Here is an 18,751-nt window from a genome sequence, read left to right as displayed (position 1 = left end):
AAAGATTAATTTAGAAAAAATGTTATAATTTAGGATGAAATTATAATGTTAAAAAAATTTAGGGATTAATTTAGAACCAGAATCTTGATAATGAAATTATTTTTGAAAAGTTTAGGGTCTAATATAAACGAGGGTTATAGGTTGAGAGATATAATATAATTAAGTCTTAAAAATATCTAAATTTCTAAACGACGTCGATTAAACACTTCGTAAAACCACGTATATAATCCTTGACTTCGATTGTTTTGGCAGTCTCCACCCGTCTCAGAAAATCAACAGCGCCATTTCCTCAGAAACAAAAATGGCAGAAAAGAAGGCAGAAACGGGAAATAAAAACGCGAAGAAGGCGAATCTATTAGATCACAGCTCCATCAAACACATCCTCGATGAATCCGTCTCCGAAGTAAAACTAATTGGAAAAAAACCGTATCAAAACAACCCTAGATCCGTTATTTTTCACAATTACATTCTAATTTTGAGTAATTGTTTTTCTCTCCTGTTAATTTTAAATAGATTGTTAAGAGTCGTGGATATGTTGAAGATTTGAGGATGAGCAATGTCAGGTTATTGATCGGAACTATTATTATTGTAATCGCTCTTGTTGCTCAATTTTACAAAAAGAAGTTCCCCGAAAACCGTGATTTCCTCATCGGTTGCATCGGATTATATCCTTTTTCCTCACTATTGTAATTTCTAGATTAATAGTTATTTAGAAATGTTTTCGGTAATTTGGATTGAATTGCTTTATATATATATTTGAAATTGTGATTACAAACTGGATAGAATATAAATTAGGCTCTATTTGGCTGTTAATTTTGATTATTTAATAGAAACAATTAGTTATGTAATCCAGTATTATAAATATAAAAATACAGATCTAATCATAATTATCCATATGAAAGTGAAATTAGGAATTAGGTGCTTTATTATCCACAAGAAAATTTGTTAACTTTTAAATTTTGTTTAGGTAAAAGTATTTTAGCTTTTGTAACCAAATGGGATTTTTTTTCTAGATATAAAACTGAGCAGTGATAGCAGCTACGCCTACTAGACTAAGTATATGGAAATTTTGTTTATGAAGCAAGTTCTGTTGAAATTCCTATCAATTCAGTCCTATTTTAAAATTAAATGATTAAGATCTTTAAGGAAAACTCTTGTCCTTCACCTTACCTTGATTCGACATTTGGCTTCTTGTTACTTGTGAAGAGAGGCCAAAACAATGATAATCTTTTGTCTTAGTTTCTGATGCTTAAACTGGAAACCGATTGGTTAGAATGTACCTACTACTCAGAACTAGATGGTGTTAACATAGTTTCCGCTTTTCCCCTGATTTTTTGGGCAAATAAAGAATGTAATCTCTTATGTGGTTATGTTACTTTCATGTTTCTATGATCCTTGACTCTGGAAAATATGTAGTCTTCAATGGAATACTCCAGCTGATCATATACACAAAGGAAAAGAATGCCATTCTCTTTACTTATCCTCCTGCTGTAAGTTCTTTGCTTTATAATTAAATATTTCCTTATGTTATATGTTGATTTCTTTTCCTTTAAGCGAAGATTATCTTCATGTATGATAAGTTTGGACATTGTTCTTGACGTGTTTGAGCCTGTGATGTTGAACTTTCCGCAATATTTGCATGGTTACTGGTTCATGACATTACCATCAAACTCTGCTCTGTCTTATTAGTATTAATGCATGATTAGTGCAATCAATAAAATTGAAGAAAAAGGAGTTTTAGGACTATATCTACTTTTATTGTGTTCTCTTAATGGTTTAGTTATTACATTTCATCCTTATTATAGTGTTACCTTTTTAGTCTATAAATATTCTATGCTCAAAGTAATGAGGTGGAACAATGCCTAGCATCCAATCCATAGACTCCTTTATTCTTGAATATTGCCCAAGGTCGATGATGTTGCGGTACAAACTCAATACAAACAAATCCCTATCATTGCCTAAACCTCTACATGGTCTTCCAAAAAAAAAAGGAAAAGCTTAGTAGTGTGGTGCTTTTTGAGTGCCTGTGGGTAGAAGGAACTTTGTAATTTAAGTTTAGAAGTAAATCCACTACATCATACACCTAGTTTTTGTTTTCTACGTCTAAGTACTGATTCCATGCTTTCAGGGATCCGTCACCAGCACTGGTTTGGTGGTCTCTTCAAAGTTGCCAAGATTCTCTGATCTTTATACCCTTACGATAGCGAGTGCAGATCCCAAGTCAATATCTGCAGGGAAAACGGTCGAGTTGACCAAAAGTGTTACCCAATGGTAGTTGCCCCCCCCCCCCCACAAAAAAAAAAGAAATTCGCTCTCTCCTGCCCCATTTGCATACCTGCATTTCATTTACATTACTAACCTGTAAAAATATTGCAGGTTCACCAAGGACGGAGTATTGGTGGAGGGCCTATTCTGGAAAGACGTCGAAGCACTAATAAATGATTATGCAGCAGAACCGAAAAAAGAAGTGATCTAGATAGTAAGCCTTCTACTGATAAGTTACTGGTTACACCGCAAATTCTATTAGGTTCACCATAATTATTGGTCTTGTGTTTGAGGATTTTAAATTAAATGAACTTTGCCCGAGGATTAGAAGACAGTTTTCTAGCTTGCGAACTAATTTTATAATTTTATGCTGAGTTTTTTTTGGGGGTACCATAATCGTGTTTATGTTCCTTTATGTTTATATTGCTTGGGCCTTATTTCTTATTGCTTATCAAAAGTGCTTTTGAGGTTAAAAAGCATTTTAGAGCTATAAGCAATGCTTAACAAATAATTTTTAGAAAAAAAGGGTCAAGTTTGAAAAGTGTTTTTCAACCAAAATGTAAAAGTTGAAATTTCTAGCTTTTACGTTTGGAAAAGTGCTTTTGGAGTTAGATTATAGTTTTACCATTCCTTTATTATCCTATAGGCTTGTTTATTTTATAATTTTTTAATCAATGCATAGTTATATGATTACTAAACATTTATGGGTTTAAAATTTTATATCTTTTCATGTCAATTTAGACAAAATTTATTTTGAATTTATATGTTTTCTTAGAACATGTTATTAAAAAATATTTATATCTCCTTTTCTAGATCGTAAGTTCAATACCTATTAGAAATAAATTTCTCATTTCTTCTTCTAAGTAAGAATTGTTCAAAAAAGAAATAAAAGTATTTTTGACAAAATTGTTATATATTAACAAATGAACTAAAAACATTTCTTAAAAAGATTTTTCCAACGCATTTTAAAAGTGTTGTTAAATAGATTATATAATAGGCCTCTAAGGCAAAACACTTTTATTATTTCATTGAATAATTACTTTTTTTATTTTTTGTATATATTTTAACTGCTAACGTCTCATTTTAAGTAAAGTAACGATTTACATTTCCATAAAAGATCTTTTTACACTTAAAATAAAAATATTAGAAATCATAATAATTCAAAAAAAAATGAGTGGTTAAATGTTTTGGAAATATTTTTAACATTATAAAAAAATCTTACACGTCAATGATATTTGGATGCCTAATAAAAAATAAAAAAAATAATAATTTAAAGACTATTTTCATTATTAAGACAAATATTTTATATTTATCTATTCAAATTCTTTATATTTTATTTATAGTATGAAGTAATTAAATAATCCACTTAATTCCATTAATTATTTCATGTATAGAATTTTGTTTAGATTTGTCCCTTCAACTATCAATTAAGTCACCTTAATGGCCCCACTAAATATCATTTTGTCTTTCCTTTAACTTTTGAATCTTCTCCTCTCCGAAGCCACGATCCCAAACGGCATGAATGTAAAGTACATTGGTAGTCTCTCATTTATGATTTTATATCATTTGGTCATTGAATTTGTAAAAATGGTAAAACATAATAATTAAATTTATCATAATTATTACAACATGGTCATTGTAAGATAGGATGAACAATTGACTTGAATCCGGTGTGTTTTGACTAACCTGAATTTATAATGTTGGTTTCTTTTCTTTTTTGAAAATTCGATTTTGGATAAGGTCAAGTTTTGAGTTTAGAATAAAAAAAAATTGATTTGAATTGATCGAGATAATAGTAAATTTATTTATTATATTTAAGATAATTATAATAATATACATCTCTCTATTTTTTAATTAGATCTTTATTTTATAGTAATTCAATAAATTTAATAATTATTTTATATTTTTTTAAATAACCAAAACAATACAAAAATAATAATTTAGGAACTAATGTTGTACTTTACCCAATAAAACATCCCATCACCACGATAATTTTGAACACGTCATTTTCTATTAGCTAAATTATCTATCACTTCTAATATTTTATTTCCTTTTCTCGGGTCCCAAACAGAAACAAACAACCCACACTCCACTATCACCCCGTGACGTGGCCTTTTCTGTTTTAGTGGGGCCCACACGACTAAGAAAATAAAAGGCTGACGTGGTCTTTTAAAAAATTATGAAGGTTTTGTTATGGCTTTGGTCCCTCTATTAGGTTAAATTTTAGAATCTAACACCTTCAGTTGAAATTGGTAAATATCGTGAAATTTTGTTCACTATAATATTTAATTTAAATTAGTTAATTATATTCAATTAATAATATGTATAAATAGAATATTTAAAGATGTTAAAAAATCTATACGTCATCCGTTCAATAACAACAAATTAATCTAATTATCAATTTGGATTCACTAATAAAATAATAAAAATTAAATTATATAAAATTAAAATATAATCAAAGATGGCAATGAATAGTGCATATTTAATATTTTCATTATTTAAATTAATTTATTTTTTGGATACAGATTTGCATTCATATATCCAAAACTTTTGTCTATTTTTCTTTTAAAATCTTATTTAAAGTTTTTATTAGATATAATGTGACTTCTTTAACAAATTTAAGTATATAGTACAAACCAACTTATCTTTGTATTTAAAGTAAACGTAGTTACTCCTAAACGTCATAGATTTGAACACTAGCAACTGCAATGTGATTAAGTGTTCATTACCAAACGGTTAAGAATATTTAAAACATATATTTTTTTGTAATCGCCTTAACTTAATAAAAATAAAAATAAAAGTAAATACCTAATCTATTTCGATTTAGATAATTTAAAATCAATAAAAATATATTTACGAGATTGAAGTTTATATTTTACAAAAAAATTACAAATATTTATTTAGTTTCATTTTTAAATAAAATAATTAAATCTCAATTTTTAACTTAATAAGTAAAAATTAAATTAGTTAAAAATAGTGGGTAAAATACACTAATCATTGAATTGTGGTTAAATAATTGTTTCCGACATCAAATTTTTAAAATTATAAATTTATTATTAAATTTATTAAATTATTATAAAATAATCAGTGATAATTGAGACACTATATAATCAATATCATTTTAACAATTTGATCGAATTTATTTTTTTAACAATTTGATATAATTTAGTGGTTATTTAATAAATTTAGTGATTATTTAATAAATGTAGTGATTATTATATAATTTTAAACTTTTAATAGATAAAATAATCGTTTGATCATACTTCAATGACGTACTATATATTTTATCCGAAAAATAAAATAAATGAGTAACATAATCAAACCAATCACGGATCTCAAATGCAACAATTAATGGTATTCTAACAGCACATTGACGTCCGCCTTTTCCTCTTTTATATAGCAACTTTCAGGGTCCCTCAATAATCTTTAATTATACCATTTTTGTGAAGGAGGCATATTCAACTCGCTCTAAAATTTTCCTCCCTCTTTCTCTGAACAACGCTTCCATCGAAGTTTTACCCGTTCGATCTCTTCGATCTTCACGCTATTAATTGCATATATCTTTTCGTAAATCAAATCTATAATTTCTTAATCGATCGAAGAATTTGATTTCTCGAGATCTTTTTGTTCTAATTGTTTGATTTCTAAGATGTCTAAATCTAGAAACGGAGAATTTTTCGACGATCGCGTGGATCGAAATGACGACGAGTTAATCGAATCGTCAGACGCGTCGTCCTCAATCAACAGCGTTGCTGAGACCTCTAACGTTGGATCTGGAACAAATTCCAGACAGAACGGTGAGGTGAGGAACGGAATCGGACTCACGGAACGGTTAACGGACATATTAGTAGAGGAGAACGACGGAGATTTGTTGCTTCAACAAAGCGATCGAGAGGATAGGGTTTTGCAATGGCTACAAGCTTTGGATATGCAAGTAATTGGTGCATGTCGAACCGATGAAAGGTTAAAGCCTTTGTTGAAAGTCAATGTCTCAAACGGCGTTGCTGAGGATCGATTGTTATCACATTTGAGTCAGGTATATTGATAAATATGATGTTTATGTTATTTATCCTTTTTAATCGAACTCTAACTTGAAAAAATAGCTCAAATCTGTATTTGCTTCGGAAAATTTTCGACTTGAAGGAATATGTGTTTATTTTGATTTGTTTGCATAAAATTTTCAGCACTTTGAGCCATCTGAAGTTGGTATGCTGGCGAGGTGCTTTTGCATACCTTTGGTTTCTATTCGTGTGGGGAAGATCAACAAGCAAGGGATTCGTTTCCATCCTACTTCTGTAAGGTAGTTGAATTTTTACCCTTATCGGCGGATTGTCATAGATTAACCTGGTCTGGATATCATGTTCGGTATATGGGATTCATGATATCCTTTTTGTTGCAAACTATTAGTATTTATCAATAACACATATCACACAGCCATACGCTTAATTAATTGTTCACAATTTCTATAGAATTTTACATTTTGATCTCTCTAGAATCTAGTCTTTTATGGTAGATGTTTCCCCTTTTTTCATTTAAATATGGAATTATCAAATTACTAAGTTAATCTTTAGTTTGGAATATTAAAGACCAAGTAAAAATATAGCACATTTATTCCTAGGCTTTTATCCATAGTTCATATGCATTAATGATACCACTGTAATGGTCTCATTCCTTTGATCTTTCATGATCCCGAGCTTATAGCACATGAAGAATTTACCTTGGATTATTACAACTCTTTTCTTCCTTTTAAGGTTTAGATTTGGAATTATCATATTAGTGAGCTAATGCTTAGTTTGAAATTTGGAATTATCATATTAGTGAGCTAATGCATTGTTTGAAATTTGGAATGATCATATTAGTGAGCTAATGCTTAGTTTGAAATTTGGAATTATCAAATTAGTGAGCTAATGCTTAGTTCAAAATATTAAAGACCAATTATGGACACAGCGCCCTTTTCCCTAGTTTTTCGCCCATAATTTTTATTCATCAGTGATACCTTTGTAATGGCCTCATGACTTTGATCTTTCATTGTCTTTAAGCATATATCATTTTGGCAATGTACCTTGGATTACTACAACTCTTTTCTCCCCTTTGTGTCATTGTTCTATGTTGGGTTATTTCTTAATTGTTGTGACTGTTTCTCTTTTGATTATTTTTTAGGTTTACTGGACATTATTTTTAATATAGCCTTGTGTTGAGTCCATTTTTGATCAATTTCATGATTTATTATACTGGTGCATCTTATCTGGTTGCAATCTGCATGGTTAGAAGTTTGGAGTTTGGTCTATTTATTATGTTTTGATAACTGTTGTCTGCGAAATCCCTATATCTGTATCATCCACTAACATTTTCTCATAGTGTTTTAATCTAGCAACTAATTGAAATGTGTTAAAATCTGTTATGTAGTACCACATTTATTTTACTTTATAATTTGAATGGGAGGTGTATGTTTTGTGGTTGATAATCGGTAGAAATTGCAGGATTCTATTTCAGCTTGTTGTTGGTCATCATGTTCATGCTTCCAAATAAATATATCTTTTCACCTGTAGGTAAAGTGGGCGTATTCTATAATGATCTCTGAATTATGAGGAAATAAAGGTAGTTTCATCTCCCATATTATATGGTTTGCTGCTGCTGTTTTGTGGATATACAGGATTGACATGTAATGAATCAATTACAAGTAAAATAGGGTGCTAGTGACTTGTATGAATTACAGTTATGCTGCTTTGTCAGTGTCAGCATTCTTAATTTTTCCGTAAGTTTTGTTTCAAATATGAACTGTATATTTACCCAGCCATTACTATCCCATAGTTATTCTTTGCCGTATTACTTCCATTTATTAGTTGATTTGATTGTTTTATTATATAGTCATGAGTTTGATCAAATTCTTTATAGGAATTTATGACAGCCCTTATACTTGTTCATATCTGTACATATTTGTTTAAGGGAAGTTTGTAAGATGTGTTGCATGATATTCCCCTGGTTGTTTGTGAATTGTTGAGACCATAAAACAATACATTTGGAAATGTATAGGAATGCTAGACTGTGTCTTTAGTTGACATTAAATCATTGAGTAGCTTTGTCTTATTGTTGTTTTGCTTGAACAAACCAAAATATTAAGTTCTTAAGTGTTACTGTCATAGCAGATGGGTACTTTTAGATTCGTGTGTGAAGCTTGAGATAGAAAAAACTGAACTTCTCTAGGGATTTTTTATATTGAATTTATAAATTAAGGTCCCAGCCTTCCATAGACGTCCAAAATAGAAGTTCCCTAAAACCTTTATTTATCTTATTTGGTTACCATTGCTATAGTTCTATAACTTACAGCTGAATCCCTCCAATTAGAATTCCCACTTGGGCCTTTTTAGGATGATTTCAACTGTTTAATCTTACAGCTTGGTTCATGCAAGTTGTAATGTTATATTTCACTTGTAATTTCTCTTTCTGAAATCTAAAATGTTTCCTAATTTTTTGAATTGTCACAGAGGAAATTTTTGTCTTACGCTTCTTCCAACATCGGACTTGCGCCTTTCATTTGTTGGGGATGATGGTCAAACAGAGAGGTTGTCTACCTTAAGCGACAAACCTCAGTGTGCTGCAGTTTCCATCAATGAGATTCCTGCAGACATTTCTGGACGATCTTTCATTGTGAAAGTGCCAGATGACAAAGCCTTTTACTATTGGTGCTCGGAGAAGTCAAAGCTCTTGGGGGTTGAATTGCTTTCAAAGGTACTTGATATTCAACTCTTTAGTACTCTCGCCAACAGTTCTGTGCAAATTTCTTTGTTTGTGAAGCCTTTTCTATCTAATATGGTGTTTTTTCCTTTAATAGATGAAGGATCTGATCAAGAGAAAACCATCCATAGCTGAATTAACTGGAATCAGCGAGTCAAGACTAGGCTGTTTCGCAACTCAGCTCCGTGCTTACCTCCTGGGAACAACAGTGAATATACAAACAAGTTGTTCTGGTTCACCTTCACCCAGTGTGCACAGTGGGCAGTCCTTGTCAACTGCATCAAAATCTTTGCGATCCCGATACTCTAGCAGTCAAGCCCTCAAGGTGAATGCACTTTATCAAGGTAACTTAAGCCCAAGATCAAGCTCTTTCAAAGAGGGTTTGACCCGAAACTTATCTTTTCCGAGGAGCACTGCTAGGGATAAGTTGCGAAGGCGCAGAGATAACTATCTTCAGGTAGCTGAGAGCCTTACAATTGCTTCACCTATTACAAACAATTCGTCGAATTGCAGTCAAGCTGATAATGTCAAGCTTCCAGATGTCAAGAGTTGTTCATTCCCCCCAAGTTTCCTGGAATCGCTTGGAAAACTTACAGTTCCTCCAACTCCAAGCAGTGTTTCTCAAGTTTCAACCTTAGGTTATCCTCTCTTTTCTCCTTACTATTGTTGGTGCCCCCCAGGATCATCGACTGTGCAACACTCAGCTGCCTCTCAACTAACTGCCTCATCAATCGGATCTTTTAAGCTTCCGCCACTTTCGTCAATATTGCCAACAAATATTGCCTCCAACCCGTTGAAACCAACTCTTCCTCTTGGTCTTGCCGATGTTCCCTCACTTGATTTTCCAGCTTTCCTCCCAGAACCGTTGGTCCGGCTGCCCCTGGCAAGTTCACAGCAAATTCCAACCTTCACACCTTTGATCTGTGATCCCATTGTTCATATTCCGGTCATTGATGTTTGCTCTTCAGGACAAGGCTACTTGGTTAGTGCTGGTGCTACCATATCAACCACAATCCCTCCATTGCATCCAAACCTTGTGAACCCATTATTACCTGATACTACTGACTCAGTGATGGAGAAAGGTGCAAGAGAAACTCTCCGGCTACTCATCAGCAATTCAACTCAGAGCAACCCCCCATTGATTGATGTACTACCAGCGGTTCTGACTACTGATGAGAAAAAAGGTATCCTTGTTACAGGAAGCAGGGGTCTATATAGCGGAACTAGAGATGTTAGCGCTGTTGCCACTGGCATTGCCACCATGAGTTTCGCTACACTTTCTTCGACCTCCATGTCAGATAGCCTTATAAGACAATGTAGCAGCGGCCTTGATAGTCCTGATACGAAGAAGTCGATAGGATCTATTGGCTCGGAAGGATCTTGTTCAAGCAGTGATGGCAGTGCTGCTAAACTTTCGGACTCGAAAGAAGTTAAGCAGTGATTTAAATGAAAAAGAAATAGGTTAATGTTTTTTGTTTACTTTGTAGAGGTTTCCTTTGTTGCTTAAAAATGAAAGGTGCAGATCAATGCATCTGCAGTTTGTCATATTTTAAATGTAAGCAGTCCGAATTTTACCCCATTTGGGGATTTGCTGTCTTGTAGTATTTCCTATAGTGAGCTTTTCCCTTTGGTTAGAAAAAATGTTATGGGTTTTCTCTACTTTTTTCTTTTACATTGTTTCATTTCATTCAACAGATTAAGTTTTATATTTTAGTATTAATACAATATGTTTTTCTCTGATAATATTGTAGGATTAATGCCCTTTTATATTATTTAAGTAAATAATATTTAAAATTTTATTGAGTCTTTAGTTAGGAGAGAAGAATAATGTTTTTTAATAGATTTGAGTTCTTGCATCTAGATTGTGTACCTATAATCAATAGGTTAAAAGAATTCTTATAGTGTAATCATTCAAATTATTAAAAAAGTAAATTATCAAATTATTCAAATATTATTTGATTAAATAAATGTTATTTTACAATAAAATAAGTATCGAGATACTGATAACTTTTATACTTAGAATAGGGAAAAGTTGCAAATTGCAAATCTTTGTTATGAAGTTAAAATGAAAAGAAAAGTTTGTTTCTTTCCTTCATATGACTTAATTAAAAAGCATTTAAAATGTCAACTAGATAATAATTTATTGATATATAAAATATATAAAGTAAGAGTATTGATCTAATATTTTTTAAAATAATTTAATAATATAATTTTGTTAATAATTGAAATTAAATGATGTAATTTAATAATATATTTTTAAACGTGGGCCAAGTTATCAACAAATAAAGTATTTAGAATAAGACAAAGGTTTGGTTACTAGGGGTGGAAGGTGGATGGCAAAAATAGAGTTTTATAAGCAAGAATTAGATATTTTATAATAAAATATGATATTAAAGCACATGGTGAATTATGGTGAAGAAAATACAATAATAGTTGACTTTAATCTATATAAGATTTTATGCTAAGATGTAGATTTTTAAAAAAATTATATTAAAAATTTTAAAATACGAAGTTATTAAATTTTAAGAGTATAGAAATAAATCATTAATAAAATATATACACGTTATATATAAAATCTAAAATTTTCAGATAATACTATTGTTTTATACAGTCTTTTATATATCTCTATGATACAAATGGAATAATCTTTAGTAAAAATATATGGATATTTATCCTATGTATTAACAAGGGAAGGGATTTCCAATTAAAATCAATCACTAATTTTTTTTATGGATAAAGTACACAAATAGTCCTCTGGCTATAGTGTATTGTTTTGTTAAATCTTTTGACTATTAAAAGTTACATAATGATTCCTCAACTATAAGGTGTTGTTTTGGTGAATCTATTGACTATTAAAAATTATAAAATAATCACCAACTATTCATATGTTTCAAACTCGTTCTTTTGTGTTAAAAAATTGGCGTACGTCTGTACTGGACATTAACCTACTAACTGTAATATTATAAAATCAAATTTTAATGGTAACTAATAACATCGTCGTTGCTTTCAAACACTGGCTCGATAACATCATATTTCAAGTACTAGCTCGACAACATAATGTAAATGGAGAGTTGATCCATAAAATAAAAAAACAGTTATGGGATCAAATTCTATCATATCTTAGTCAACAAGTTAACGTCCAGCTCAGACGACCGCCAATTTTTTAACGAAAAAGGACGAGTTTGAAAAATATGCAATGCCTATAGTCGTGTGACTATTTTGTAACTTTTAATGGTCGAGATATTCAATAAAGTAATATCTATAGTCAAGGGACCATTTGTGTGTTTTACCCTACTATATCTAATATGTGAATTGGGGTTAAATCATATATTTATATGGCTAAATATTAAGTTGATGTATAATTGAGTTTATCTTGATCAAGTTTAATTCAGTTAATATTAATGTATATATAAAATATTATACAAAAAGGTGTAAATATGTTCACGTTTAAAATAAACAAGCTTCAATCTATTATAAAATGCTTCACCCAGCTTTGCTTTCTTCAGTTTTCTGTATGCCATCTCTCTTCTTCTACTTGTGGATCCGACCCCTACCCGACCCGGTTCGTTTCATCCCTGTACCGATTCCGTCCCGTTTCGAATCCAAGTCCAACCGCCGTTTGTTTTCACCTACTTCGTCGAATATAAAAGGAGCTTTCAAGTGAACCGTTTTCTTGGTTCATTACAGGTCGGATTTTTATTTTATTTTATTCTCTCCTTTTTAATCCGGCTCGATTATTTGGATGGAGGAAGATGATAACAATTTGCACAGAACGGCGTCGTTCAGTACCGGCATGTCCGACGCCGTATTGAAATGTGTCTTGCCGTACGTACACGACCCGATTGACCGCGACGCCATTTCGCTCATCTGCCGGCGGTGGTACGAGCTCGACTCGTCGTCTCGTAAGCACATAACCATCGCGTTTTGTTACGCGACTACGCCCGATCGGTTACGGCGGTGTTTTCCGGTGGTGGAATCGTTGAAACTGAAAGGGAAGCCTCGGGCGGCGATGTACAATTTGATACCCGATGATTGGGGAGGGTTCGTGACGCCGTGGGTGCAGGAAATAGCGGAGAACTTCAATTGCTTGAAATCTCTTCATTTTAGGAGGATGATTGTTAGAGATTCGGATCTCCAGGTTTTGGCTCGATCTAGAGGGAGAGTTTTGCAGGATTTGAAGCTTGATAAATGCTCTGGATTTGCAACCGACGGACTATTCCACATCGGAAGCATGTACCGGTAATTTTCTTTTTCTTTTTTATTTATAAAATATAGGATAAACTATGCTAATAGTCACTGGATTTTTATATCACTTTCATTCTGATCATCAAAATCAAATTTTTTTATTTAAAATTATTGTTGTTAAAGAAAATCTTTTATTCTAGTCACTAAAACGTTATAACATTAACGAAAGTTGTCATGGCATATCAAAAACTCTAAAAAAATTGGCAATCACTGTTTCTCCGTTTATATTTCAATAAAAAATAATAATTAAAATTGTTTCGATCTATCACTATTAACTATTGAATTAAATTGAAATCAAATTATATTAATCTTTTAATCAAATAGTCATTTTACAGTTGGGATTAATTCACGAGCATTTTGCTTCATCGAAAACTTGATTATTTTTGTGGCTGTCAATTTAGAAATAGATTTTTTGAAAAAAAATTAACGTGCCATAATCTTTTAACGATAATGATTAGGGGTGTAAATGAATAAATCGTTCGTATAATGTTCATTTATGTGTATATATTAAGCTAGATAACGGGTATGGACAATTTTTTTTCATTTAATTAACGAACGAACATGAATAAATGTGTACTTAGTTTGTTTATGTTCGCGAAGAACCTCTTTTATCAACTCTTTTACAAGCTTGTTTACCATATTCTCCATTTTCTTTTTTGTTTTGTATTTTAAATATTAGTGAAGATATGAATCAAATTGAACACTTTGCGAACTTTAAAATTTAAACCGTGAAGCCTAAAGAATTAAAGGGCTAGTGGCGTGATTTTACTATTTCTAAACATTTAAACAATTATGTTAGAAAATATTTTTACAAACAATAAACAAACGAACATAAATATAACATTATTTATTTAAATTCAATTCATTTACACTCCTAACAACGATTATAATGAAAACAAGTTAAAAATTTAATAATTGTAATGTAAGTGTTAAATGTTTAGCAACTAAAGTGAAAACGATTTATTTTTCATAAATTTTAAATTTAATATCAATCTTATTTAGAGGGCATGGGAATAATACTTTAGGAGGGCCGGAAGTTCTAGTGAATCTAAAACTCATTACTTAAAGAAATATGATAGAATAAAGATAAGCAGCTTGGCAAAAATAAAAGCGATTAAAACGTTCAGACAGTGTAATTTAAGCAAATATATATATATATATATATATATATATATATATATATATATATATATATATATATGTTCTTTAAAAGCGATTAAAACGTTCACACAGTGTAATTTAAGCAAATATATATATATATTGTTCTTTAAAATTTTCTAACGTTTAGTTAACAATTTGTAAGCTTAGTGGTGTTAATTTGCTTGTTAATCACGATTAAATTCATTCTTTAATCACGAGATCGCGATGAACAACTCCGTTCTCGAGACTCTAAACTTCTACATGACTGATCTCGTCCAAGTGAGTTCCGAAAACCTCAAACAAATTGCCCGAAATTGTTGCAACTTGACCTCCCTAAAGATTAGCCATTGCGAAATTCTTGTTCTCGTCGGCTTCTTTAGTGCTGCTGCTGCTTTAGAAGAATTCTGCGGTGGCTCTTTCACTAATGAGCAATCGGACAGGTATAATGCCATGACGTTCCCACCGCGGTTATGCCGATTGGGTCTGACATACATGGCGAGTCGTGAATTGCCGATCGTGTTTCCCTTTGCATCGTTGCTTAAGAAGCTGGATCTCATCAATGTGTTGTTCGGAACACATGATCACTGCCTGTTGATTCAACAATGCCCCAACTTAGAAGTTCTCGAGGTAACATTTTTCGGCACTTTTTTCGTGGAATCGCAACTCTTATCTTGTTCTAACATTTGATTGATGGACAGACAAGGAATGTTATTGGAGACAGAGGATTAGAAGCTCTTGCTCGAAGTTGTAAGAGACTAAAGAGACTTAGAATCGAGCGAGGTACCGATGAGCTGAGAATGGGGAACGAAGATGGTGTGGTTTCACATACGGGATTAACAGCTTTAGCTCAGGGATGTCTTGAATTGGAATATATAGCCGTTTACGTATCTAACATCTCGAATGCATCGTTGGAATCCATCGGGATGAACTCAAAAAATCTCTGTGATTTTCGTTTAGCTTTGCTCGACTGTCAGAAAGGTTAACAGATTTGCCTCTTGACAATGGGGTCCGAGCTTTATTGAGGGGCTGTGAAAAGCTTAGAAGATTTGCTTTGTATCTCGGACACGGTTGTTTGACTGATGTTGGCCTCGGTTATATCGGGCGATATAGTCCGAACTTTAAATGGATGTTTCTGGGATATGTCAGGGGTTCCGACACGGGGCTTTTGGAGTTCTCTAAAGGATGTCCTAGCTTGCAGAAACTCGAAATGATGGGTTGCTGCTTCAGCGAGCACGCACTCGCGCATGCTGCATTGCAATTACCTTCTTTGAGGTACTTATGGGTGCAGGGATATAAAGCATCATTGCAATCAAGTCGCGATCTGTTAGCCATGGCTCGTCCGTTCTGGAATATCGAGCTTATTTCGGCGAGACGAGTCGTTACAACTAATCAAGTAGGAGAGGCAGTTGAGCTCGAACATCCTGCTCAGATACTCGCCTACTACTCCCTAGCCGGACCAAGAACTGATTTTCCAGATACTGTTATTCCTTTAGATCTGTTGCTGTAAATCGGAATGTTTCATTAAAACTACCACTATTTGAACTTAATTTCAAAGTATAATTTCAACTCAATATGCCAAGTTTATATTCGATACACATTTAAATATAAATGTGATAATAATATTTTAGTACTCAACTTAATTTCAAGATATAATTTGGTATCTAAGTTCAATTTTGTTTAATTATGTATCTAAATTTCATCTCAATTTTTGACAATTAAATCATTTTGGTTCAATTAGATCTCTGAACTTACTTTTATTTGAACTTAAATTCATAGTTCAAATAACTTATTTAAAATAAGTACCTGTTTAGACCAAAAAGTAAAATTTGTATAGTAATTTGAACAAATAAATCAAGTTTAAATTAATCCGACTAAAAAATTTAGATATTAAATTAAATATTAAATTCAAATTAAATATCTAATTGATAACAAAATTAATTATATATCCGATCCAATTATACCGGTCTTGACATACTTTTCATTTTTTATATACTAACAGTGTATGAGTTAATAAATTAGTTGAAAACACTTTATTAAAAATGAATTTAAATAATTTTTTTATGATAACATATAATTACATTAAATATTAATCTTTATGTATTAAATTCTAAATTTAGTAATAGATTCGACAGCCAACTTTGCTTTTATTTTTTAAATGGAAAATTGAATGGAGAAAGAATGTTATTGTTATCTTAAACTAAGAATATATAAGTTGGCTCTAATGTCAATTCCATTACATTTTATCAAATATATATTACGAGTAATTAAAGTACGTTCCTCGACTATAGATTATTGATTTGTTAAGTTCTCTGACTATTAAAGTTACAAAATGGTCCTCTAATTATAAGGTGTTATTTTGTTGAGTCTTCCGAACTATTAAAAGTTACAAAATAGTCACCCGACTATTCATATGTTCTAAACTCATTCTTTTCGGTTAAAAAATTGACGACGGTCTGAGCTGGACGTTAATCTGCTGGCTTAGATATGGTAAAATTTGATCTTATAATCTTAAACGACAATCATATCTCATTTAGCATGTTCACATCCAGCTCAGACGACCGTTAAATTTTAACGAAAAATGACATAATGAATAGTTGGATGATCATTTTGTAACTTTTAATATTTAAGGGACTCAACAAGTAATGTCCTATAGTTGATGGATCATTTTGTAATTTTTAATAGTTGAGAGACTCAACAAAATAATATCATATAAATTGTGTATTATACTTGAGTCCCTAAAAATTTATAAAATCATAATTAATAATTACAATTACATTTTTGTCTCTTATAAATTAGAATATTTTATTTAATCTTTTCAAAAACTGTAAAATTAATACAATGATAAAATGTTATAATTAAAGTTCATCCAAATATTTCGAGCTTCGCTATTGCTTAGTTTATTCATAAAAAAATGAAAATAGGATGGTGGGGGGGAGAATAACACTAATAGTCTATTTATTTATTAGTTTATTCAAAATCAACTTTCATTAGCTTGATTGGTGAGAAATATTGGTCCTCAAACTTTATGCTTTCCAATCCAAAAGCAAAGAAAGTGAGGAAGTATCCTTCAAAGATTTTCTTCTCGTATCTTCTCTCTTTTAATATTTTTAGTGGGTTTGAAATAAATAAATTTTTAGTTTAGGAGTACCGTGAGTAAAACTCGATTCGATACCATTTAAAAATTTGATTTTCTTACTCGACTTGAAATTTTAGTGGGTTTGAATTTAGGGTAAACTATACATTTAGTATTTAAATTATTATTTTTGACCCATTTTAGAACTCAATCTTTATTTATTTCAAAAATATACTTAACGTTTAGTTTAGATTTTAATTTGGTACCACTGTAAAAAGGTTAACATATTTATTAATGTGACATTTTTTTGGGTAAACTACAAGATTTGTCACTTTTGTTTAATATTTGTAACTTTTTTCTCATTAAATTCAAAAAACATAAGTTTCAGTTACTTACGTTATCGTTTTATTAAGATTTGGTCACTAAGACATTAGCTACCGTGAGTTTGATGACGTGACACGTTAGCAAAAAGGTTTAATTTTTATTTTAACCATTGAACTTTAGATAAATCACTAATCATGAGTCTTTTTGTAAATCTAAAATAGTTTAGGGATAAAATATCAATTTACCCCTTTTTCATAAGTTTTCTTCCCCAACCCTATATTCCGCTTGCGTTGCACGCCTCCATTGTTGTTTATCTTCTCCATAGCCGGTCACAGTAGGAGACCAAAATATTTTGGTGTGGTTTTGTAATAGTTGGTTACCCAAATGGAACTAAAACTTTTATTAGTGTGATTTTGAAATAAAAAATTTGGTGGCCAAAATAGAATAATAATGATATAATTGGGGTACTAGAGTATAGTTTACCCAAAATTTCAATACAAAATAACGATATTTAAAATAAAAAAATTAGAGATTCATCGAGTGGTCACATATGTTCACATTATCCTACTTTGTATAAATCTGAATCTGACATTTATCTTAAAATTGTAACACCTCATTACTTAATAAAAATAAATAAAACAAGACAAGAAAGTACAAATATTTTATTGAAAGAAAAAACGTTTGAAGTGAAATCTAAGATAGACAAGACAAAGAAGTTAAAATGTCCTAATCTTTGATTAAAAAGATAGCATTGGATTACTGTTAATTAATTTAAAAAAAAGTGGAATTGAAGTGTTAGGAGGGACCATTTTTTTCATAAAGCAGAGGACAGGACCACTTGGTCCCGTCTTAACTTAATTCCTGTCCGGTTGTGACCTTAATCCCACGGTTCAGCCTTTACCCAAACCCACACCCCACACACACTCACAGAAAAATAATTAATTTCCCATTTCTTACAACTCAAACAAT

The 18,751-nt window shown here is 31.3% G+C and overlaps 2 protein-coding genes and 1 pseudogene across 2 annotated transcripts; all 3 read left to right on the top strand.

The window, feature by feature from the left end:
* The first annotated feature begins 247 nt into the window (after positions 1 to 247).
* On the top strand, positions 248 to 2,605 carry LOC120138650 (probable signal peptidase complex subunit 2). Its single transcript, XM_039154075.1, has 5 exons — positions 248 to 403; positions 514 to 665; positions 1,409 to 1,490; positions 2,129 to 2,271; positions 2,377 to 2,605. Exons 1-5 carry the CDS (start codon positions 302 to 304, stop codon positions 2,474 to 2,476), a joined length of 579 nt encoding a protein of 192 aa, XP_039010006.1. The 5' UTR covers positions 248 to 301; the 3' UTR covers positions 2,477 to 2,605.
* A 3,167-nt stretch (positions 2,606 to 5,772) lies between these two features.
* LOC120138644 lies at positions 5,773 to 10,573 on the top strand. Its single transcript, XM_039154073.1, has 4 exons — positions 5,773 to 6,301; positions 6,450 to 6,565; positions 8,751 to 8,994; positions 9,098 to 10,573. The coding sequence occupies exons 1-4, from the start codon at positions 5,915 to 5,917 to the stop codon at positions 10,439 to 10,441; spliced, it is 2,091 nt and encodes a 696-aa protein (XP_039010004.1). The 5' UTR covers positions 5,773 to 5,914; the 3' UTR covers positions 10,442 to 10,573.
* Positions 10,574 to 12,522: 1,949 nt separating this feature from the next.
* LOC120138645 lies at positions 12,523 to 15,894 on the top strand (annotated as a pseudogene).
* Positions 15,895 to 18,751: the final 2,857 nt, after the last annotated feature.

The sequence above is a fragment of the Hibiscus syriacus genome, unplaced genomic scaffold (assembly GCF_006381635.1).
Source record: "Hibiscus syriacus cultivar Baekdansim isolate YM2019G1 unplaced genomic scaffold, ASM638163v2 tig00110704_pilon, whole genome shotgun sequence".
NCBI classification, from domain to species: Eukaryota; Viridiplantae; Streptophyta; class Magnoliopsida; order Malvales; family Malvaceae; genus Hibiscus; species Hibiscus syriacus.
Note: the sequence above shows the minus strand (reverse complement) of the source record. Positions and strands in the feature narration are given on the sequence as shown.